Source organism: Prionailurus bengalensis, chromosome E4, assembly GCF_016509475.1.
Source record: "Prionailurus bengalensis isolate Pbe53 chromosome E4, Fcat_Pben_1.1_paternal_pri, whole genome shotgun sequence".
NCBI classification, from domain to species: Eukaryota; Metazoa; Chordata; class Mammalia; order Carnivora; family Felidae; genus Prionailurus; species Prionailurus bengalensis.
This window is the reverse complement of record NC_057360.1, coordinates 22,303,075-22,328,613: the sequence shown is the minus strand read 5'-3', so window position 1 is coordinate 22,328,613 and position 25,539 is coordinate 22,303,075. Positions and strand designations below refer to the sequence as shown.

The 25,539-nt window shown below is 36.0% G+C and overlaps 1 protein-coding gene across 3 annotated transcripts in view; it reads left to right on the top strand.

Moving 5' to 3' along the window:
- The window catches only part of HMCN1 (hemicentin 1), a 465,703-nt gene that overhangs the window by 242,218 nt on the left and 197,946 nt on the right, over positions 1-25,539 (top strand). For all 3 annotated transcript variants that reach the window (XM_043568168.1, XM_043568169.1, XM_043568170.1), the window contains exons 21-30: positions 375-534; positions 1,140-1,308; positions 4,890-5,017; positions 7,202-7,474; positions 9,783-9,878; positions 12,335-12,529; positions 13,787-13,917; positions 14,083-14,230; positions 16,458-16,584; positions 19,865-20,019. In XM_043568168.1, the coding sequence (XP_043424103.1) occupies positions 375-534; positions 1,140-1,308; positions 4,890-5,017; positions 7,202-7,474; positions 9,783-9,878; positions 12,335-12,529; positions 13,787-13,917; positions 14,083-14,230; positions 16,458-16,584; positions 19,865-20,019 (1,582 nt within the window). The remainder of the gene's footprint in view (positions 1-374; positions 535-1,139; positions 1,309-4,889; positions 5,018-7,201; positions 7,475-9,782; positions 9,879-12,334; positions 12,530-13,786; positions 13,918-14,082; positions 14,231-16,457; positions 16,585-19,864; positions 20,020-25,539) is intronic.

The following is a 25,539-nucleotide window of genomic DNA, read 5'->3' as shown; positions in this document are numbered from 1 at the left end:
GCTATAAAATGGGACTTGTGGTAGTTCCTACTCATATGACCCTTTTGAGCATTAAGATAGCTAATTCATTTGAAGTACTCAGAACAGTGTGTGACTTTGCATGAGCACTGCCCCATCCGTTAGTATTACCATGATTCCCTCCAGTTTTAAGAAGCTCTGGAACAAAGGAGACATGGTTCAGTATGAAGAAATATCACCTTTGTTTTATTTGCTTAGTTTTTCTTAAAATTACCTTTCTTCAAATTAGCATTTTTTTTAATCTAGGATTTTCCCCCTTGGAGATTTTTTTCCCCTTCGTCTCTTCCTTTTCCAGACATTAAGTCACTCCTTCATTATCTTAAAGAAAACACTTCGCTCTTTGTTGTGTTTTGCAGAAAGGAGAGTTGATTTCCACCAGCAGCGCTAAGTTTTCCGCAGGGGCTGATGGAAGTTTGTATGTGGTGTCTCCCGGGGGTGAAGAGAGCGGGGAGTATATCTGCACCGCTACCAATGCAGCTGGCTACGCCAAGAGGAAAGTGCAGCTGACCGTCTATGGTGAGAGCCCCTGGGGGAATGTTTTTCTTTGACACTCTCTACCGGTGCCAAAACTCACATTTCTCTCCCAAATCATATTACCAGGGGCTGTACTCCTAAAGTGAACCGCATTGACAAAAACACATTTTTACTGCCAATGAACATCTTCTCTATTTAGATTCTGATTTAAAGGGAGAGTAATTGTACAGCCATTCGGGATAATGTTATGGTGTTTTCCCAAGGAGTATGCTTATTGTATGTACCCAGTCTGCTTTAGAAACACCAGTTAGTTCCAACTCCTGGCAAAGCCAAACCTCAGCTGTGTCTCAGTTTGCACTTCTGCCTTGAGGGTTTTTACTTTCATAGATGGCAGACTCTAAAAGGGCATTTCAGCTGACCTCGTCATGATGTTCTGAAAGGAAGGGTGAGGAAGGGAGACTTTCTGGTCCTTTTCCTTTCAGCTCTCACCATAAATGTGTTAATGGAAAGTTTTAGATAGGTACCAAAGCTTCGGCCTAGACAGCATCTTCTTGTAAATTTGTAAAGAGTATTAGTAGTCCGCATTTGAATGTAAGTGAAATGTTTTCAATGTACTATTTCCCTTCCAAAATGTGCGTTTATTTTAGTAAGGCCCAGAGTGATTGGAGACCAACGAGGACTGTCCCAGGATGAGCCTGCTGAGATTTCCGCCCTCGCAGGAGAAGACGTGACACTTCCATGTGAAGTGAAGAGCTTACCCCCACCCATCATCACCTGGGCCAAAGAGACGCAGCTCATCTCCCCATTCTCTCCAAGGTAGGGGATCTGGGATGAACCAGACACAAGCAAACACAATCTCTTGGGACAGAAGGTTGTGCCTATTCAGGTTTTCAAATGTATCAAGAAATAACTTTTAAATTTGAGATAATTTACACATACATCTGAGACTACAGAAAATATTTTTACCTTCTAAGTCTATCCTTTCTTCCTCCCTCCCTCCCTCCGTCCGTTCCTTCCTTCCTTCCTTCCTTCCTTCCTTCCTTCCTTCCTTCCTTCCTTCCTTCCTTTCTTTCTTTTAATGTTTATTTTATTTTTGAGAGAGAGAGAGAGCAAATGGGGGAAGGCCAGAGAGAGAGGGGGACAGAGGATCCAAAGCAGGCTCTGTGCTGACAGCAGAGAGCCCAATGCGGGGCTTAAACTCACGAACCATGAAATCATGACCTGAGCCGAAGTCAGATGCTTAACCAACAGAGCCACCCAGGCGCCCCTAAATCATTCTTTAATATCAGGAATGCTAACACCCAGCTTTGACATAATTGCCCGTGGCTGCGTATACAAGGTAGTTATTAAAACAGAGCATATTTGTATATAGACCTGTTAGCACAAGTGCATAGGGCACACAGAATCTCATTAATCCCTTAGGAGCAGTAAAACACTCTCATAAGTACTCTCATGTTTAAGATTTGACTCTCATTAGATGTTTTTGTAAAAATCTTCGTGATTAAAGCCTTGTACATATAAAGGCCTGCTGAGACAATATATCTGATATATTCCATTGACATGGAAAGCAGAATGCCAGAGCCTTTGAGAGTACTACCTTTGTCACCATGCAGGTATGAGTTTAAATTTACCTCCACCACTTAAAGCTTGCCTGAAACTTTTGGCGCCTTTCTCAATGGCCCTCTGAACCTTAGATTTCTTATTTATAAAATGGACATAATACTTACCTGAAAGGCATATATAAGATAATGTATATTCCACATCTCCTGTCTCTAGTTCTCAAGGAATAGTAGCAATTACTATTTTAACTCAATGTCATGCCAGAAGTTACTGGTGGAATAAGAATTATAGTTTCCAGCTATGTCGGTTGGACTTACTGGCGTATAGTTATGAAGCTGTAAATGGTGCTCTTGTCATTTCCCTATCCACTGGTGAGGAGATAAAAAATAATTTAAGAACTACTTTACATAATGTTACTATTTTTTTGAAAAATATGTGTTTGGGATGTTTTTGAATGAAAGGAATACCATGTTATAGATAAACTTGAAGCTTCATTGTTTTCCTCCCCAGTCGCTTTTCTCCCTCCCCAGGGGGCAAATACTGCACAGATCTCATGTGCATCCTATGCACCCATTCTTAAACAGTATGGAATCATGTTTCCTGTAGTTTTCATTTCATTTTATGTGTCTGTTTTTAATTTGCCATGTAACATATTATATATTGTTATTCTACTGCTTGCTTTATTAAGTCGATATTTACTCATTTTTATACATAGAGATTTGCTTTATTCATTTTTAAAATTTTCTTCTTAATGTTTATTTTTCAGAGAGAGACAGAGCGCAAGCAGGGGAGGGGCAAAGAGAGAGGGAGACCCAGAATCTGAAGCAGGCTCCAGGCTCTGAGTTGGCAGCACAGAGCCCGATGCAGGGCTTGAACTCATGAGCCATGAGATCATGACCTGAGCTGAAGTCGGACGCTCAACCGACTGAGCCACCCAGGCGCCCTGCTTTATTCATTTTTAACTACCGTATACATATTCTGCATTTTGTTTGTACATTTCCTAGTGTACAGACATTCAGGTTTTGCTTGTTTTGGTTTGGTTTGGTTTTAGTTTTTTTATTTTATAAACAAGGCTCTTGAGTGAATATCTTTATATATGTCTCTTCATATACACGTGCATGAGTTTCTTTAGGGTTGGCCCAGAACTATAGTTTCTGGTCAGAATGAATTCCTACTTTCAGCTTTGTAGACAGTGCTAAATTGCTGTCCAAAGAGGCACTAATGATTTACCTTTCTACCATGAGCATATAGGTGCACCTATTTCCCCATTATAATCAATGCATGGTGTTTATGGACTTAAACATGTTTGTTGGTTAGATGGGTGTGAAATGGTATCTTGCAACTCTTAGTTTCCATGTGACTGACTGCCAGGGAACCAAAAATGATTTTACTTTTTTGTCGGCCATCTGTTTCATCTGTGACTTGCCTCTTCAGACCTGCTGCACAGATTTATGATGACTGGTTTATCTTTTTCTTGTTGAATGTAGAAATTTGGTCTGTATTCTTAATAACAATCCTTTGTCTGTTGTATGTGTTGAAAATATATTTTCTCAGACCACTGTGAGACTTTTAATGTATGATGTCTGCATAGAATTTTACATTTTTTATGTAACTAAGTGTATTAATCTATTGTTTTTAAGATTTGTACTTTCTGGGGTGCCTGGGTGGCTCAGTCACTTAAGCATCTGACTCGGCTTCAATTTAAAATTTTTCCAAGACCATGGTTTTGTGGTTCTTTGCATTAAATTACTCTACTCCCTCTAGGGCACTTGGGTGGCTCAGTCAGGTAAGTGTCTGACTTCAGCCCCGGTCATGATCTCATGGTTCATGAGTTCGAGTCCCGCATCAAGCTCTGTGCTGACAGTGAGGAGCCTGCTTGGGGTTTTCTCTCTCTCTCCCCTCTCTGTCTGTCTCTCCCACTCTCTCTCTCTCTCTCTCTCATAGCTAATAAATAAACTTAAAAAAAGATTTGTACTTTATGAAGAATATGTACATATCTTCCAGAGTTTTATTCTAATATTTTAAGTTTGTTTTTTCACATTTTTGACTTTAATACATCTGAATTTTTATGTTGTGTCTAGTGTTAGGTAGTGCTGTATTTTTTTTAAATTTATTTTTCCCATGTGGAGAACCAGTTGCCCATCATTTTTGAATTATCAATCCTTTTCTTGATCTTTGTGATATCAGCTCTATTATTATATGTTACATGTTGGATTCTCCTATGTGCTTATTTCTTTGGGGGAGAATTCTGTCCTTAACTATTTATTCATTTTTCTCTCTGGGCCAGTAGAACACTTTGAGTAGGTCTATCTGGCCTTCTCCCTTTAAAGCTATTTCAATACAATAAACATAATAACATTTTTATATGTAGATCTAGTTCACCCAACTACATTATTGTTCTGTAGGAAAAATATATTCAATATATTTTTGAGAATTACATATGTACCTTATTTTGCCTTTAACACACTACATTTTTTAATGAAGTATTGCAGAAAAAATAATAAAATTCAAAATATAGCTGAAATTTACTAAAATATATATTGGCTTTTTATAGTTACAAGTTAATAAAGCAGAGAGATGTACAGTTTTTGGATGATTTGAGACCATTAGGTTAGATCTAATGGTAAAAAAATCACATTTTGTGTTTGCAAGAATATCATACAAAATACACAGTACAATTGTGAAAATCCCTGAGTTTTAAAGTATATAGAAATATAGATGGGAGAATGGTTTCAAAAACTGCTTGCAGAATAATGATTTCATACTGAGGGGCAGCTGCATAGGGGATATTTAAATTCTCATGTTCTATGGTCTACCATGTGGTTTCTTTCTTTCAGGCACACATTCCTTCCTTCTGGTTCAATGAAGATCATTGAGACCCGTGTTTCAGATAGTGGGATGTATCTTTGCGTTGCCACAAATATTGCTGGGAACGTGACTCAGTCTGTTAAATTAAATGTCCATGGTGAGTTTTGAAATGAGGGCATATAATATCTTTGTACTGGCCACAGGGAAACTCATCATACCAGTTTCTTTGATAGTTAATCTCCAAATTTTTTATAGAGTAATTAGAGAAAATTTTTCTAAAATTGGAGACTTGTCATTTTCTTTCATTTACTCTGGAAAGTTTATCTGCCATTTGTAAACAACTTTCCCCCGTTTCCTCAAATGAACAGTATTAAAGGTTTGGTTCTCAATTTTACTGAATGTCCACAGTCACTTATGGCGACTATTAATACACAGTAAAAAAAAAATGTGTTTAGACTTATGGCTTTTTAGAAGTGAATGTGAGTTATCAAAGAAGAATTTACTAGTATTTATATGGTCATTTTCAATATTCAAAGAACTCAGCAACTGAAAACATTCTGCTTCCTGGGACTCTAACTTTTTAAAAACTTTCTAGTTAATCTGTTTGATTACCTCAATTTACCATGGTCTATCCAAATATTTATTTATTCAGCACATGCTTACTGAGTATATACTCTGTCACACATTTGTATAGGTAGGCCAGATATTCAAATATCAGAAAAGTATTTTCTTACATGGTATTGATCTGATTTCATTGTCAGATCAATCGCTATAATAGCATCCTGTTAACCATGGGATTTGAGATAGAATTCTGTAATTTACAAACTCTAGGTTATCTTGGGCATATTACGTAACCTCTCTTACCTTTAGTTTTCTCTTTCATAAAATGATGATAACAATCCTATCAAAATTATAAGGTTGTCCTAAGTGACAACCTTTACAATGTATTGGTTAAATATTAACAAAAAAAGGACAGAGGAATGGGGCTTTTGAGGGATGTAAATTCTAATTGTATAACTAGAACATTTATTGTATAAAGTAAGTCAACTTGATTCTACAGTGTGTAACGCATGTACATGGAAGCCATTGTTACAGGAGGGTGGGAGAGACGCTGGTCCTTGTCTCATGGAGTCAAAGAATGAATCTCGGGGACAACAGAGAGTGAGCAAAGTGATAGAGTTTATGGAGGGAAAGTATAAAGCTCTCAAGAGTGAGAGGGGTCCTGACCAGGTACCTGCTGAAGATTTCTGTACCTGACTTTTATTGGGACCTTATCAGAATGTTTGTGAGACTTCATCTTGGCACCTAGCTCAGGGAGGTCTGGAACAGGTTCGTCTCATCCTCTTTTTCCCAAACTCCGCTGCCGCTGTTGCTTTCTCAGCCTCCAGGCTGAAGCTATACAGCCTGTCTCCCTGAGGGTCCTTATCTCTCCCTGCTTAAAGTCAACTGTTTCCCTATTTGCATTAATATTGGCAATGTTTCTGATAAATTATCTCATTTAAATTTCTAAAGGAAGGTACTGTAAAGACAAGAAATAGAGACTCGGTTTTGATGTTCTTCTCTGAAATTAGCAAAGGCTTTTATGAGAAACTTTTTTTTGTTTTTTAAATGAGAAACTTTTCTTCCTATCTGGCTAAACCTTCCACAAAGAGAACAAAAAGTAGGAGTACCTGAAGAAAAATGCTTTTTCTTTTACTTTCTTAAATTATATAAATCATCTAGATTGCCTTTTGAGGGAGTTTTAAACTTCAAGTTATTTATAAATTAAAGGAAACCTAACATTTTTAAATACTTGCTTTTTCCTCAAGTCTGGCATGAGGGGTTTCAGATTTATTATTTCCCATAATCCTTGCAGTGTACTGGTATTGATTAGGTTATTTGGCCTGGATTATTAAGGAAACAAGCCTCAGGAAATTTACTGACTTGCTCTAGATCACACAGCTAGTAAGTGGCCTGAGCCTGGGTCCAAATCCTGAGATCGTTCCACTTTTTCATTCTGCCTCTTGGTAAAGAGTTCTCATTTAAAGTGAGAAAAGGAAAGAATTTGTTTAAAATTGGATTATAGGGGCGCCTGGGTGGCTCAGTCAGTTGAGCGTCAGACTTGGGCTCGAGTCATGATCAGGTCATGGTCTCGGGGTTCATGGGTTCGGGCCACATGTCGAGCTGTGCTGATAGCTTGGAGCCTGGAGCCTGCTTCAGGTTCTGTGTCTCCCTCTCTCTGCTCTTCCCCTTCTCTCTCTCTCTCTCTCTCTCTCTCTCTCTCTCTCTCTCTCTCAAAAAAATAAATAAATAAACATTAAAAGCATTTTTAATTGGATTATTAATCCTCATTTGTTTCTAGTTCCTCCAAAGATACAGCGTGGCCCTAAACTAATCAAAATCCAAGTTGGTCAAAGAGTGGACATTCTGTGCAATGCTCAAGGGACACCTCTTCCTGTAATCACCTGGTTTAAAGGTGGAAGTGCCATGCTGGTTGATGGAGGGCAGCATATTAGCAGTTCAGATGGAACTTTAAGCATCAACCAAGCCATGCTCTCTGACGCCGGCATATATACATGTGTTGCTACTAACATAGCAGGCAGTGATGAATCGGAAATAACCCTACATGTCCAAGGTGATTTGGGGCATAAGAAAATATAAGTATGGTGGGGGTGGGGAGTGGGGAAAAACCCCTGGAGTCTATACAAAATATATAATCTTGGAGAGTCGTGGATCACTTTTGGAAGATTCCTGTACCTGTATGACTCGAGTTAACTTTGAAAGGAGAACCATTCTAGAAAGAAGTGAAACCATACTATTACTAAACCTGCATCCATTTTTGTATGTTTACTTTTGAAAATGAAGTTGCCATGGATGATGTCAATAATGGAAACAATCCTAGATAAGTACCCCACCCACTATTTTTGGTTTGGGAGAAATTGTGAACAGAGTGAGTTGGAGTACGATTTCACCTCATCCCGTTAGCATGCACTCAATGTTGATCCCTAAAAATCTAGATCTGCTGTTTCCCCTAATGATGTTGGCTTTGTGTTGAGGCTTTAAAGATAAATATTTATTCCTTCAAACAACAAATATTTATCAAGCTCCTGCCAGGTGTCTGTCATATCGTAGGCAATGAGGAGAAAGTAGTGAGAAAAGCAAAGCACCAGCTGTCATAAGCTGTTCTACTGTGCATCGGCAGAAAGCAAGCAAATAAGCAAGACATACAGATAGTGAGAAGTGCTAAGTAGAAAATTAGAATAGGGTGATGCTCCCAGCAATTGACTACTTTAGATGCATTGTCAGGTAGAACTTCTCTGAGGAGTAATACTTGGAGTGAGATCTGTTGACTAAGGAGAACCAGCCATATGGAAATTAAGGGGAAGAGCATTCCTGGCAGAGAGAATGATAGTGGAAAGGCAAGAAGGAAAGATAAGGAGGTATTGTATTTAGCATAGTACTTAGTACTTCATAACTGCCCCATTGCAATTTGGGATGGATGGCTAGCACACTGTTGGAGAGCTTATCCAGTTCACCCATTGATTCAGCAGACTTTATTGAGTGCTTATGTTTATGGTTCAATGGGAAAGATAGACATTTACAAGATAATCTCATGCACAAAAATTGGTGAATGCTGTCATGAAATGGTAGATCTATAAGAGTTTTTAAAGAAAGACAAATCAAAGAAGGCTTTCAAGGATTGGGGCATGCAAGTTGAGATTTGAAGAAGGAGTAGAAGCTTATTAGGTGATGGGCAAAGATACAGTGGGGTGGGGTGGAGTGGTGAGAGCCTTCTAGGAGAAGGATGTCGAATGTGAAGAAGAGGAAATACGACATTTTGGATATACTGTCATAAATCAATACATCAATCAGTAAAGGCCAGCTGGCCCATTTCAGACTGAGTGTTGAGTGATATGTGGTAAAGCTGGACACACAGTCATGGGCCAGATTATCCAAGATCTAGGAACCTAGATTAAGGGGTTTAGGCTTTATTTTGTATGCAGTGAAAAGATTCAGAGGGGTTGTTACTGGGAAATGATGTGTCGGGTGTGGATTTTGAAAGATCACTCTTTGGGGGAGAGAATGGTTTGTCTAGAGAAGGTGAAGAGAAGCAGCTGGGGGCTACAGAAGTAGCTCAGGCAAAAGATGATGGTAGCTGGACTGGAGGAAAGAAGCCAGTGGACTCAAAAAATAATTAGAAGAGGAAATCATCAGGGATGGTGACCAATTGGATATAGGGAGTGAAGGAGATAGAGGACTCAAGAAAGACTCCCAAATTTCTTCATGGTTTCTTCATGGATAGTGAGGGTGTTCAGGGAGATCGGATTCACTGATAGGGTGTACTGAAGGAAGAACAGGTGTGAAACTTTATCCTGCAGGTAAAATGAATACAAGTAATGATTTTCATCAGGGAAGCCCCAAATGAGATTTGCGGTTCAGAGAGAGTATTCTGAGGACTCTGTAGATTATGAATCCAAAGGGGAACACATTTGAAAAAAAAGGATTCCTGTAAGAAGTCTATTGAAGTAATTTTGGCAAGAGGAGTGAGGGTTTGAAATCAGCAGTGACCTTAAGGATAGAGGAAGATACAGATATGTGATGAACATATGGCACTATATGATTGATTGGATGTGGAGGTCAGGAGTAAGGGAGGGAAACATAAGAAAAATGGATGAAGCATGACACCTTAACTGAGGGAATAAAGGAAACACAAGAGATTGTGGGAAGCACAAAATGATAAATTTGGACAGTGGGGACATTTTGAGTTTTAGATCCCTAGGTCACATCGAGGTAGAAATGTCTGGCAGCTAGAAATTTTTGTCCTATTTAAAAGAGGAATCCGGAAAGATAGCAGTTCACCAATGTAGTTGGTTGATGATGCCTCAGGAGAGTTTGATACTGCTTAAGGAAAGCCTGTGATAATGCATTTATGTTTCTAATAGAACCACCTACACTGGAAGATCTAGAACCTCCATATAACACTCCATTCCAAGAAAGAGTGGCCAACCAACGCATTGCATTTCCATGTCCTGCAAAAGGTATGTAGTACTTGGACATATGGGCACTGGCATAAAGTTATATCATATTAGATTTCTCTATTGAACCCAAAACATCATTATAAAAAGATCCATTTGTTGGCCCTTGCTATAACATTTGGGCATAATGACAATTAATCCCTCTTTTGTTTTATATTTTTAATCTCTCTTTTAAATAACAGCTCATTGAATAGGTATTTTTCCCCAACACATACTTTGTTTGCTTCAGTGGAAAGACCTGTTATTCCAAACTTGTCTTATCTAGTATCTTTCCCATTTAGTTCATGCTACTTCCTGTTACTTCTGACAGGATTTGTCTTTAAAATGTGGGAGCCTGGGGCGCCTGGGTGGCTTGGTCGGTTAAGCGTCCAACTTCGGCTCAGGTCATGATCTCACGGTCCATGAGTTCGAGCCCCGCGTCCGGCTCTGTGCTGACCGCTCAGAGCCTGGAACCTGTTTCAGATTCTGTGTCTCCCTCTCTCTCTGCCCCTCCCCTGTTCATGCTCTCTCTCTGTCTCAAAAATAAATAAATGTTAAAAAAAATTTAAAAAATAAAATAAAATAAAATAAAATGTGGGAGCCAGAGGAGTGTCTTGGTGGCTCAGTTGGTTAAGTGTCCAACTTTGGCTCAGGTCATGATCTCATGGTTCATGGGTTCAAGCCCCACATTGGACTCTGTGCTGACAGCTCAGAGCCTGAAGCCTGTTTTGGATTCTGTGTCTCACTCTCTCTCTGCCCCTCCCTTGCTTGCACTCTGTCTCTCTCTCTTTCAAAAATAAAAATAAACATTAAAAATTTTTAAAAATAATAAACTAGCTAGATACCGTATCATTATCTTTTACAACAAATTTCATCTTGGCCATGATTGTTCTACCATTTACCATTTAGAAGTTAAAGATAATACTTCTTTTGCTTGTTCATTTAGTTTTTCATTTATTAGCTTCACAAATATCCACTAAGTCTGAAACCCACAAAGGAATGAGCGGGATGTAAAGAAATGAGGAAATGATTATACGCCTTTTTTCTTTGGCAACATAGACAACTGCAGACTATCAGTTCACCTTCTCTTTCTCATCAGTCAGCCTTTTACTATCAGCACAACAAAATAGGCCAATTTTTTTGTTTTATTTTTTCTCATAAATATAACTTTCACAGTTACTTTTATAAGTCCTTTAGCATTAATGGCACATTTTATAGATTCTGCCATTCTTTTGTTCTTGTCTTGGATTATATGCCATTATTTTAATATTTTTATTACCCATTAATGTAAGATTATTAATGTGTAATCATATTAATTTAATGTTCTTTTTTATATTTTTATATATATTAAGTAAATTTTAAAAGTACTTAGAATAGTACCTGATACCTTGTTTGTTAAATAAATATATTCTTAATACAGAATTAATGTTTGTCTATTACCAATATGTGCTTTGGGCTCAATTATGTACTTCAGAATGGTTTTGTCAGTTTTACTCATGAGCACATCACTTCCATTTACCCTTTTGTCATAAATAAATCTAGGAAATCAGTCCTCTCTGCTTTCCCAACTTTCTTTTCAATATAAGAAGTCAAGAATTGTTCTACTGTCCTATGTTTAGCAGCATGAGATCATCAGATATGTGTAGATAGTAGATTGCTCATCTCTACTATGTCAGGCCTATTTAAAATGTGAATTATAGGGGCGCCTGGGTGGCTCAGTTGGTTAAGCATCCGACTTCAGTTCAGGTCATGAACTCATGTTTCATGAGTTTGAGCCCCGTGTTGGGCTCTGTGCTGACAGCTTGGAGCCTGGAGCCTGTTTTGGATTCTGTGCCTCCCTCTTTCTCTGTTCACCCTCCACTTGAGCTCGCTCGCACTCTCTCTCTCTCTTTCTCTCTCTCTTTCTAAAAAATAAAGATCAAAAAAAAATTTTTAGGGGTGCCTGGGTGGCTCAGTTGGTTAAGCGTCCGACTTCAGCTCAGGTCATGATCTCATGGTTCGTGGGTTAAATTTTTTTAAATGTGAAATTATAAAGTATTGCTTCTGCATATCATGTATGCATTCTATTTGGTTGGGCAATTTTTATGTTGTATTCCTGTGATAGTCTCTTGCTTTCTGTTCTTCATTTGTTTTCATCCCTGAACTCTCCCATTTGATTAATATAGTTTTTTTCCCCACTAATGATCATGAACTTACTCAAGAAAGTGTTTTGGTTTGCTTACTGTCTTCTGAATATCTTGATATAAACAACTTGCTCAAACTCTACACTAGAGACCATAGGTCTCTTAAGACTGATCAGGAATTAGAGGCCTTATCTCTTTGCTATTTCATGCCAGGAGAAATATCTTGAAAGTAGCATAGTGCCTTAGTGTACAAATTATAGTCATAAAAAATTTTTTATTTCTCCTAAATATATTTGATATGTTGTAATGATTCCTAATTTTATTTAAAATGTCACAAAGCTTTGCTTTCTTATTTAGGTACCCCCAAACCAACCATCAAATGGATATGGAATGGTAGAGAGCTGACAGGCAGAGAGCCTGGGATTTCTATCTTGGAAGATGGTGCATTGTTGGTCATTGCTTCTGTTACACCCTTTGACAGTGGGGAGTACATCTGTGTGGCAGTCAATGAAGCTGGAACCACAGAAAAAAAATATAACCTCAAAGTCCATGGTAAACATAGAAAAATCATACAATTGAATATGTGACATTTTCAAATTCTTATATATGTTATTCTCTTAATGTATTCTTATTTAATATGAATGTGAATAGAATGTTATCAAACAGAAAACTGAAAATCTGATTGCACTGATTAATTGATTGACGGATGGATTTAAAATTTCGTGAAATTTTTTTATTGTGACTTTATTCAAAATTCAAATGGTAGAATAGTCAGAAGCCTCATGGCCTAAGCTAAGCTATCTACTTATCCTCCCTAGGGGCAAAGAAATTTATTAGCTTTGTATGCATGTATGCGTGTGTGTGTATTTTCCCAGAGATATTTTATGCATAACAAGAAAATATGAATATATATTTTATTCTCTGTTTTTTTGTATAAAAAGGTAAACATATAGGAGAATACTGTATACATGGCTCTACACTTGTCTATTTTACTAACATATCTATCTTGGGGATTATTCAATATTCCTAACCCTTATTTATATCTACATAGCATCCCACTGTATGACTGTGCCATGATTTCCTTAACCTTCATCTATTAATGATGAACATATAGGTGCAACCAATTGTTTGTTAGTATAAGTAGCACTTCACTGAAATACTTGTACATTTGTCATTTTGCAGCAGTCACAAGTTATGTTCATTTTAAAATTTCATTGATGCATCTGAGTGGCTCAGTCAGTTGAGTGTCTAACTCTTGATTTCAACTCTGATCATGATACCAGGGTCATGGGATCAAGCCTTGCATTAGGCTCCACATGGAAACTGCTTGAGATTCATTCTCTCTCTCTCTTTCTCTCTCTCCCTCCCCCCCCCCCCCTTGGCCTCTCTCCCCTGCTCACACACTGTCTCTAGAATACATACATACATAGCAATTTCATGGATATTGGCTTTCATAGACACGGGGCAGTATACACTTCCATCAGCAAAGTAGTGAGTCCCACATGACTTCATTAAGACCCTAGCAGTTTGCATTTTCAGTGGTATGTGGACTAACTAGGTTTTCCTTAAATGTATCCTAAGTTTTATCGTCACTATAAAACTCTGAACTGACAGAGTAAAAATTTAATAAGGGTTACTATATATTGGTTGAGATATTTCACTTTATGTTAAGGCATGTGCTTAAATTATGACCAGCCTTTCTTAGCTATCACGTATCTCAGAATTTGCTTTCTAAAGGCCTGTGTAAAGAGACTTCATAAATAATATTTGTTATAAAATTGTCTAGCCATGACTTCTCTCTTTTTGCAGTTCCTCCAGTAATTAAAGATAAAGAACAAGTAACAAATGTATCTGTGTTGGTCAATCACCTGGCCAATCTCTTTTGTGAAGTTGAAGGTACTCCTTCTCCTGTCATTATGTGGTACAAAGATGACGTCCAGGTAAATGAAGACATCAAAATATGCATAACTCATTGCATCCATCTCTGAAATAAACCATTCAGATGTGACTTTCTCATTAATAGTGATATAAAACTTTTACATCAATTCTTAATTATGCATTTGTATTAGGATTGGAAATAACACTGACCATTTTGGCCTTTGAAGGTGACTGAAAGCAGCAGTATTCAGATCACGAACAATGGAAAGATATTAAAGCTCTTTAGAGCCACTCCAGAGGATGCAGGAAGATATTCCTGCAAAGCAGTTAATATTGCAGGCACTTCTCAGAAGTATTTTAACATCGATGTGCTAGGTAAGGGAAATGGTCTTTTCAAAAAACTACAGTTTTCAGGGACACCTGGGTGGCTCAGTGGGTTAAGAGTCTGACTCTTGCTTTTGGCTGAGGTCATGATCTCACGGTTCATGAGTTCGAGTTGCGCACTGGGCTCTGCGCTGATAGTGCCAAGCCAGCTTAAGATTCTCTCTTTCCTTCTCTCTCTGCCCCTCCCCCGCTTGTGCTCGCTGTCTCTCGCTCAAAATAAATAAATAAACTTAAAAAAATACTACAGTTTTCAGATGCATTTCTTATAATTGGGTGGAGCTGACAGTGTGAAAGAGCAAAGAGATTAGAAAGAAATTGATAAGACTAATGTAATTTGTTTTGGTCTGCCATTATTTTGTCTTTGATTTGGTTAACCAAAGTCATATGCTATAGAATGTTTTAAGCTATTGATTATTATCATACAGAGATGTCTGTGGATGTTTGGTACTGTATTACACATAAAATAGTAAATTACTGCTCTTGTCAATTTCTCCTGCTAGGCAGGCAGGAAATTCTCTGGGAAATAACTATACAGGACGATGCAGAGTAAAACTCATTAATGTTGTCGACATCCGAAGCTGCTAGGTTGTAATTGGAACTGGAGGAGATAGCAAATGCTCCTTTCCCTGCATTCTAATTAACTCATAACTAAATCACCTCTGCCCTGATTCTAATTGAAAGGGGAAAATTCTGAGTGCGGGTAGAAGAATTGGGATATAAATTGGATTATGAGGCATTTATAAAATTTTAATGGTAATCATAAATTTAAAGTTTTGTCATTTTAGCTTGTGAAATTGTATTTTCCAATTAAAGTTTACTTTGTGATAAAATGAATTCCTCCCTTTTCAGTGTTTTGTTCACCAAAATGGGCATATGTTTGTCAGTCTGGGGTGGAAATGAAGTCTGGGAATGATGCTGCATTCAAATTGCCATTTTTAAACTGCTTTAGCATGAAAATAATCCCTCTCATTAGTCTTCTCAGAGCCTGAAGTACTTTGCATTTCCTCTACCAAATTTATCCTTATATGTAAGCACAGACTATAACAAACACACTAAGTAATCTTTCCTATCATTAGTCTCATTGCTATTATTTCTCTCAGCACTCATTTACTTTAAATTCTATGTGCTGATGACTCCCCAAATTTTTATTTCCAACTCAGACTCTCTGGATCTTAGAATATATATCTTGTCTTCTCCACAGTGTCTTGACTTGAATGTCTCAGTGGCATATCAAACAGAAAGGTCAATGAGTTTCTGTTCTGCTCATCTTCAGCGATGCCCATCACAGCACCCCCATCCACCAGCTTGCCTCTGCTAGAACCTGGCACTCATCATTTCTACCTCCTCCTCCCCAACTTAATAAATCTACCTACATCCTGTTAAGTCTACTTCCTAATCCAATGTTAAACTATCTACTTCCTTTCATTTTTAACTGTGAAAGTATCATCATTTATAAGCCGAATTAAAGTAGCCTCTGAACTGCTCCCCTTCCTCCACTCTTTGCCGCTGAAATCCAGTCTTCATTCCCTGGCCAATGTGATCTCCAAACACAAATCTGATCACACGCCTTCTCTATCGAGAGAGCTACTTTGGTGGCTGGTCATTGCTCTGAAGATGAAGACCAAACATCTTAACATGATATGAAGGGAGAGGATTTCAAAGTCCAGGAAGTGTACAGGAATTCTTCAATATTTTGATAATTCTGAGAATAAAAACTAGCATAGTCGTTTTCATAGTATGTCCCCTATCCAGGCGTAGCCTAGGGGCCCTTTAAAAGAAACAAGGGTAATATACATTAAATAGCACTACGTTGTAATATGTCAGTTTTGAACCTTATAAGATTAATATTCCTTATGTCATTCATTTTCTAAAATGTACAGCACTAGTAAATTGCATTTTATGAGCTTCACGGCTCACTTATATTCCAAATTCTTTTTGCATATGCGTTTACTTCTCCTCAAAATGAATTAGTTCTAATCAACCATAATTCTTGCAGGTAATTTTCCTGCTAGCAAATTTTTTATGAATGTGTTCCAATATTTAAATTTAACATTTGGGTGGGTCTACAGATGCAATATGAAGGTATTTTACGTGATATTTTATTTGTAATATTAAAATCTTACTGAAATACTATAGAAATCATTAATAATCTGCTCTCCCTCCCCCCATTCGTTTTTGCTAAATCATAGATTTTCATGATAAAATGTCTTTGTTCAAGTTCCTCCCACCATAATAGGTGCCAGCTCCCCAAATGAAGTCTCTGTTGTCCTCAACCATGACACCACTCTCGAATGCCAAGTCAAAGGCACTCCCTTCCCTGTTATTCACTGGTTCAAAGATGGCAAGTGAGTACCATGTCTCTATTTGTTGCAAGGGTCCAGTTGATAGAAAATAGATGTGGAAATCCATGTGGATTTTCTCCCTTCTAATTATTTTAACCACATAAATATTATTAAATGAACATGAAGGAAAACAATATTGTTGAACAATGTTCTCAGAGTCTTCTAATACCTTTCATTCTTGTGATTTATAAGACTATAAATGCTGGGAATTTATTTTAGAAACATAGAGGAACTCAAGTTTATTGGACACTAAATATTCTGCCCATAGGCTCAGAATAAAAAATGAAAAATGCAAGATCCAAATGCAGAGAAAAGTTTGCTTTTACATAGGATTGTTTGAATTATGAGAAAAGAAAATTTATGACAATAAGATGAATACTCAAGCTAGCTCTATAAATGGACAAAAGGAAACAATCACAAAAGAGCAATTAGATATTTCCCAGACTTCAAGTTCAAGGGCTACTGAGGTTTGCTTACACTGATATGGCTGTATTGATTCATATTGTTCGTGAGAGCTTATTTCTCACAGCCTATCTCAATTTGAGTATCATTATAGTTTCTGAGAGCAGGTGTCTAAGGCTTAAGTAGCAAAGAGTAAAGATTTGCATTGAATAAAATAAAGGGTTGTATGCAAACTTTTAATAAATCAGTAAAATTGACAACATAGAAAAATGTATGGAGGATATAACCAGGCAATTTAAAAATATTCAGTTAAGCAATAGCTGTATTAAACGATACTCTAGAGAGTATGCTGAGTGAAATAAGTTAGGGAAAGACTATACCATATGATTTCATGCATATGTGGAACTTAAGAAACAAAACAAATGAGGGGCGCTTGGGTGGCTCAGGCCATTAAATGTCCGACTTCAGCTCAGGTCATGATCTCATAGCTCGTGAGTTTGAGCCCTGCATTGGGCTCTATGCTGACAGCTCAGAGTCAGGAGCCTGCTTTGGATTTTGTGTCTTCCTCTCTCTTTGCCCCTCCCCCACTCACAGTCTGTCTCTCTCTCAAAAATTAATAAACATTAAAAAAAAAAGAAAACAGGTGAGCATAGGGAGGAAAAAGAGAGGCAAACCATAAGGCAGACTCTTAACAATAGAGAACAAACTGAAGGTTGCTGGAGGGGAGATGGGCAGGAGGATGGGTTAAATGGTGATGGGTATGGAGGAGGGCACTTTTGATGAGCACTGGGTGTTGTATGTAAGTGCTGAATCCATAAATCCTACACATGAAACAAATATTACACTGTATATTAACTAACGAGTTTAAATTAAAACTTGGAAGAAAAAATGATGCTCACTGTCAATAATTTGGAGAATGTAAACAAGAAAACATGAATTTTGCTTTTCACAGGTCAGATTGGCAAAACAAATAAAGGTTCAAACAATGCCAAATGTTGGCGAGAGTGTGGTAAATAGATTAGTATTCTGAAAGGCAATTTGTTGATATCTATTCAAGTTTGAAGGCCCATATGCTGTAATGTAGCAAATACACTTTCAGGTTCTAGGAGAGGGAAACGTTCATGCACATCCACATGAGAGCAGGTACGACAATAGGTAATATTCCCTGCAACACTGTGGTGGCAGAAAAGTGGAAACTGGTTAATATTTAATATTAGGAGATGAGTAGATAACTTACGGCATAGTCATATTTTGAAACGTGCAGCAATTAAAAAGAGTAAGATCAAGCTATAGATATCAAAAATATCTCTACAGCTATTGTCAGGTAAAAAGAGAAAGTAGAAAGAACAAAGCAATACCATTTACATGTAAGAACTAGATTCTTTTGGGAAGACATTTAAGCGTGAAAATGTTTAGAAGAAAAAAAACTTGTGAAAAAATGCAAACCAAACTTACAAAGGTGAGATATCTAGAGAGAAGACTCACATTAGGGGTAATAAATCAAGCAGACCTTTTCTTATTATAATACTTCCTTTTTTGTTTATTTAAATTTTATATTCCTTGCATAATTAATGATCAATAAAAGTTTTAAAGTTACTTAAATTTGAGTAACATTATCAAGTATTCACTTTTTAAAAACAGTTAAAATGCATTAAACTAAGGTACTTTATTCTCTCAGCTTTTGAGAGCTTCCTACAAAGTGACATGCCAAGAAATCGTAAAGGATGCTACCACAGAACATTAAATGTGTTTCCATTTAATTCTGTAGTCTGATGAGGCTTCTAATCCAGCAGTGCATCTAGTTATTTATCATGGGCTAAGTCACTGCAGATTTTTAAAAAACTAGCTATGGGTCTTCCTGAAAGAAGATCAGTGGATTTTAAAGGTATGAATTTTAGGGGGTGCCTGGGTGGCTCAGTTGTTTAAGTATCCGACTTTGACTTAGGTCATGATCTCCTGGTTTGTGGGTTCAAACCCCGCATTGGGCTCTGTTCTGACAGCTCAGAGCCTGGAGCCTGCTTCAGATTCTGTCTCTACCTGTCTCTCTGCCCCTCCCCCACTCTCTTTCTCTCTGTCTCTCTCTCTCTCTCTCTCTGTCTCTCTCAAAAATAAATATACATTAAAAAAAGGTATGAATCTTAGGATATTATAGACTTTACGATATGTTTCAATTATTACGTAAAGCTGCTGCCAGTTATGTAAAGTGAGCATTGTATAGTATTCAATAAATGACTGTATAGTAGGAAAAGACTTCCTTAACAACCATATATGAGTTGCTTTTGACATAAGTATATTTAAGTACTTGTGATTATAAAAACATTCATATTTACTACAGTATCTACTTTTTAGAAAAGCTGGCAGGATCATTGTCTTTAATAAGTAATAACCATTCTATTGTGAATACTTTTCCAGGTATTATAATGATATTGGTTTAAAACTAATATTCCTTGGCCTCAAGCTCCTATACTCTTAGTTTTACTTTACTAAATGATGATAGAAATTTTGGCTATGAAAACAAATAAAAAAGATGAAGAAGAAAAAGGAGGAGGAGAAGGAGGGGGAGGAATGGAAGAAACAATGAAACACTACCAGGTTTCTATTAATACTTAACAAATAAGTTTGAAATGAGGGAACTTTTCATCTCAAAGTAATCATTATCTAACTTTCATTAATGAAAATAATGAATAATAATGCTTTAATAATTCTATTTTTCTGAATAAGAGTACTAATATCATTGTTTATTTTTTTTAGATTCATAGAGAAAAAAACCTTGTTTCATATTTTTAATCTCCTAGGACTTAATGATTTTTGTTGTTATCAATAAGAGAGGAAACACAGGAAAATAAAAATGGACCCATGGAATGAAATTTATTTTTTCTAGGCCTTTATTTTTGGGAGATCCTAATATTGAACTTCTAGACAGAGGACAAGTTTTACATTTAAAGAATGCACGAAGAAGTGACAAGGGTCGCTACCAGTGTGCTGTATCTAATGCAGCTGGCAAACAAGCCAAGGACATAAAACTCACGGTCTATAGTAAGTGTGATTTTCGTATGCTTGTTTTGTCATTATCAATTCCCACTATTATTGAAAATCAGGGTTTAATGTTAACTGTTCTTTTATTCAATGCTGAATAATTTGGACTGCAACTTACATTAGAGGAAAGATCCTAGTTTCTGTGTTCTAGACTAGAACATTGCATCCAATTTTAATGTATTTTGTCATTACATCTGGATTTCTTTGAGAGGTCTAGTGATTTTCCAATGATGTCACTCAAGACATCTGGCGTTTCCTGATTGATTAATACATAATAAGTCAAATGTCTAAATCCTTAAAAGACTTTAAAAAGAAAACCCAGAAACCTCTAAAAAGAACTGAGATACATGAATTGAATGAAGCCAATGGTATGCAAACCATTCAGTTGTTCTGTTTTCAAACCATCTTGGTCTTTATTCTGACCACAGGGTGATATTTTAAATGCCTTATGTTTGTGCCACCATTTTCTTCCAGCTAAGTCCCTACCAGAGGATTCAGCCCTCATTTCACTAAAAATCTCAATATTCCCTGAGGCAAGTGAATTCCAAGGTCATTTAATACTTTTTACACACATAAACATTAGGTTACAGGCACAGCAAATTACCCAGTAATTCAATAGGCCAGTCATGCTTATTACTGTACTGATTTCTGTCTCTCCACAGTGTATGACACTCAAAAGTGTAGATACTTCAGGAATATCACCTCTTTACAGGATCTTCCCAAGCCAGTCAGTCAGGCAGTCACTATTATATTGTCCAAGTTTATTTTCTTCATAATACATATCACTGTCTGATAGGTTATTGCTTAATTATGGATTTATTTACCTATCTGCTACACTTCATAAGAGGAAAGCTACACTTCGTAAGAGCAGGGCCTAGTTTTGCATGTTCCCTATTTTAATGTCTGATACGTGGTAGCTCTCAAGAAATGTTTGCTAATAAATGAATGAATGGTCTAGTGATATACTGTCCACTATGGTAACCATTAGCCACATGAAGCTGTTGAGCACTGGAAATGTGGCTAGTTCAAAATGAGACAAGCTGTAAGTATAAAATATAGGTCATATAGCAAAGACTTAATTTGAAAATATAATGTAAGATATCTAATTGATAAGTTTACATTGATTATATCTAAAATGATTATATATATAATATATATAATATTAAGTATATTATATATTTATATATAAATAGCTAAATTATATATTATATATTATGTTTAATATATATAAATAATATATAAATATTTATATATATTTTAATATATTATTTGTATATATGTTAATGTTATAAATATTTATATATATTTAATATATATAAATAATATAAATATTATATATAATAGTTTAATATATTATTAAAACTAATTTCCTCTGTTTTTAATTCTTTTGGTGTGGCTACTAGAAAGATTTTTATTATGTAGATGGTTAGCATTGTATTTCTATTGGACAGCACTGATCTAATCATTGCTAAGAACTTGGGCTTCTGGGACAGGCGGACTTGGGTTGAGATCCAATTTCTGTCACTCACTAGCTTTATGACTTTGGACAAATTGCCTACCCTCTGATCTTCAGTTTCCTCATCTGTAAAATGGGGATAATAATAGCACCTATTTAATAGTGTTATTGTGAGGATCAAAAGCTAGATACCTTACTGGGTCACCTGGCTTATACTGAGAGTTTAATAATGTTACTCATTTTTCATTATTTACTTAGTGATTGTATTGGCTTACTAGCTTGACTTCTATATAACTTCACTGGATTGCAAATTTCCCTTTTTCAATGTTAGTGTCTTTATATAAAGTTTGAGTAGCTCTCTTGAATCAAAGAGATTTTATTTAATGCAAGCTTTTAAATTATTTCTACCTATAAATAGAAGCCTTGGAAGAATCTAATCATGAAAAGACATGTCCTCCAAAAAAAAAGAGTAGCATTACTGAAAGATTGGCGGTCATGAATCCAAGTTAAACATAAGTGTTATTGCCACCATTGGCCTCTTACCAGAACCAGACATTCAAATAACAGGTGCAAAATTTCCCCTAAGCTTTTGAGTGGTCTTCTCTACATTGTTGTATCGTTGCCAGTGTCTATGATGCATACATTTTGGTGATTCTGTAAGACACCTATTTCCCAAGGACTTGGGTTCTTTTATTTCAGATCGTCTTGTGCAGTCTATATAATGCCTTCAGGCACCCAGAAGAGAGGGAACTATAATGATTAAAATTTCTAGGATTGTCTGAGATGAAAGGTATTATGACATTGTGAAGTTTTGATTATTATAACTCAGGAAATAATGCATCTCCTTTCTAGTATGCTTGGCTGCACCTCCAAGTGGGTAACCTTAAGCTTATTTTATTTCACTTATGAAAATGCTTTTTATTCCTAAGAATGAATGAAACAGATGCCATAGTTGGGCTGTCAGGAAAATTTATGTAGATTTCAGATTGAGAATGTGTTTTGTATGACATTTGATTCATTTGTTTTCCTTATTTACATACCAACATGAGGACAAAACAGCTGATGCACTTGAAAGGCAGAAATGCACATTGTGCCCGAATAAGGAAAGAAATAGAGGCAGAATAAGAATGAAAAATAAAAGATGGAGCGGGGGCGGGGGGGGGGGGTGGCGGAGAGGGAGGGGAAAGATGTAAAAAAAGGAAGGAAATAAAAGAGCTTTTAATGTCCCAGGGGGAGATTGTGTAAATTCATAGCTATTAATTCTGAGGCAAAGATTTTTAACTTGAGGTTCGTGTTTAAGAAGTCTAAGTGCTTCCCCAAAGTGTGTGTAAGTCTTTGAATGTATATGTGCAGTGCATTTTAATGTGCAGTGTGTTTATTACCTTTATCTGTAACAACCTTCGTCAAACAGAAATAAGGTCCCAGAAAAGTATATATGAATTAAATTGAAATAGGAAGTGACGTTTATTTGGCAAATTTAAGCAGTAGATGGTGTGTTGTTCTGACATCAATTAGAAATGTTCTTTGAGTATTTTTTCTCAACTTCAAAAATGCAGATATTTTCCAGTACAAATGATATTCCTTTGTAAAACATTCATGGTGGGTAGAGACTTATTTGAACATATGTTCTTGCTTTCTTTAATGTGTCATCCAACTAATTAGGCTAGCCAGCTGATTTAGGCACTTTGAACCAAAAGTTTGATATATGTTTACAGATTAACATATGACATAAGTAATCTAAAAGCAAAATTAAAATTTTAAATCTGAATAAAATGTTCTTCCTTAAGGTTTCAAAATGGTGGCTTGAATTTGTATTCATTAATTATCTGTAGCAAGACCTGGCAAACCTTTTTTATAAAGGGCAAGATAGTAAATATTTTAGGTTTTGCAGACCATGAGACAAAGTCAAAGATACTATGTAGGTATTTACATATCAAGATAGAAATAAATTTCTACTAATTATCTATTGATAAAATTCTTTTTTTGAATAATTTTTAAAATTATAAAATTTTTTGTCATACAAGTCTACAGATTGGATTAATGGAATTCTTTGGAGGGAAGGGGTAATATTTTAAGTGGAGGTCAAAATTAGTGATCCCTCTCACTAAAATTGATTGCAAATGTTCATGTTAATGTCAATGTTGCTCTATAATGAGATTTTATGTATTTCCTCTTGGAAAATGTTTTTTCATGTAGACAGATACTGTCAAATACTGACATCACTTCACAAACATATTATTTTAAATGACCATACTCATTGCTTGGAAAGCATTTATAGAATTCTCTTATATTCTTTTGATAATTGACTTCTAGCATGCCGTATCGCAGACTGAATAATTAAAGGTTCATTCTTAGAGATAAATGAACTTTGAACATGGAAATTTCCTTTGTATTTTTATCAAGGTCTAAGAGACATTGCTGAAACTGAAATTTGAGCTTAGAAAATATATCCAGGGCAAATCTGTAGGGCAGTGGAGATCTCAGTTTTGTTTGACAGCATGGGAAATGTATAAATGTCGCTTGACATAATTGTGATTCAGACAGAATGACTACCATAGTATAAGTTTTGCACTTAAGTGCTGTTTTGATCTGGTAATTTTAGGTTGAATTCATTAAGAAACATTAGCAAATTTGTAGCAAAAACCAATTTCCAAAATCATTCAACAGTATTCAGTAATAGTGTTCGAGGACAGTTCTTTTCATTCAGAAAAAGTAGTCTCAGCACTGAGCTCAAAAAATTAAAATATAAGTTTAGCACCATTAAGGCGCTGAACTGCTCAATGGTAGACAAGTCTTTATATTCAGCTTCTAATTATAACAAAAAATTCATGGAACTGATGATGTTTAAGTCCATAAGAGCAAATAAAATATGCCATTGACACTTCTGGTTCCAGAACATATGAGTATTTTACACAGAGTGCTTGCTGGTAAGTAACACAAGGAATATAGACTTTTAAAACCTTATATTTTAATAAGCTTTATAAATTTGTCTAAGCCTTTTCCTGCTACCATCAGTTGTACCATATCTTAGCAGATTCCACTTCAGGTTGTAACGAGTTAGTGTTGGGTTCTTTTGGGTTTTTTTTTGTAAGATTTCTTTGAAAATATTTTTTGTCTGTAGTTGTTCCATGCAGACTATTCTTAGAGACTAATTCTTTAGTTTCTTCAGACTTGGCATTGACTCCTCAAACCAAAAGCAGTATCAGTAACATCTGTTAGTTTGCCAAGAGCCAAGAATACTGTTCAGAAAAGTTGCCTTTAAAAAAGAATTAACTATCAACGTTGCTCCCAGTGGTCTCATGTCTTCCAGCAATTATTGTCATGCAAAGGCTAATAATCTCAAACAAAGATTTAAGATTTCTGTGGACACATTTCTGTGACTACTGACTGTGATCATCCCTGATTTTAATTAAATCACTGTTGGTAAATGACTTTTCTTGCTTCGCTAACGTATGAACCACTCAGAAAAAAAATTTTTTTTTTGGTTGTAGCCTCATTTTGACTTTTTATTTTTGAGAAGAAATTCTGTTATTATGAGTCAGTCCATTTTACATTTTATGATTTATCCAACTGTTGTTTTCCTTTGGAGATAACATGATGAGTCTAGTGTGTTGGTGTGTATTGTAATCTTTCAAAACAGCAATAGTATTATTACAAAATAAATGATGCTTTGCCATTCATTTATAACAAAATAATCCTCACTGTGTTGTGCTTTAAAAAGGTGTTTTAAAATCTACTTTTCTCTTTCTTGTTTTGACATGAGAAGTATGCACTGAGAATAAAAATAAAATAAAATATCATGCCATGGTGATATGCATGGCAATTTGAAATGCTATTGAGTTATAACTGTGTTACTTAAATTGATGGTAAGCTCAGCAGGAGTGAGAAACAATGAGAACACCATATTTGCTATTTTTTTGCAACTACCTGACTCAGTTATTAGAGGGAGAAAGTAACCATAGACAATATGTAAACAAATCAGTGGGACTATATACCAATAAAACTTTATTTACGGACACTGAAGTTTGAATTTCATATAATTTTTACATGTCACAAAGTAATAT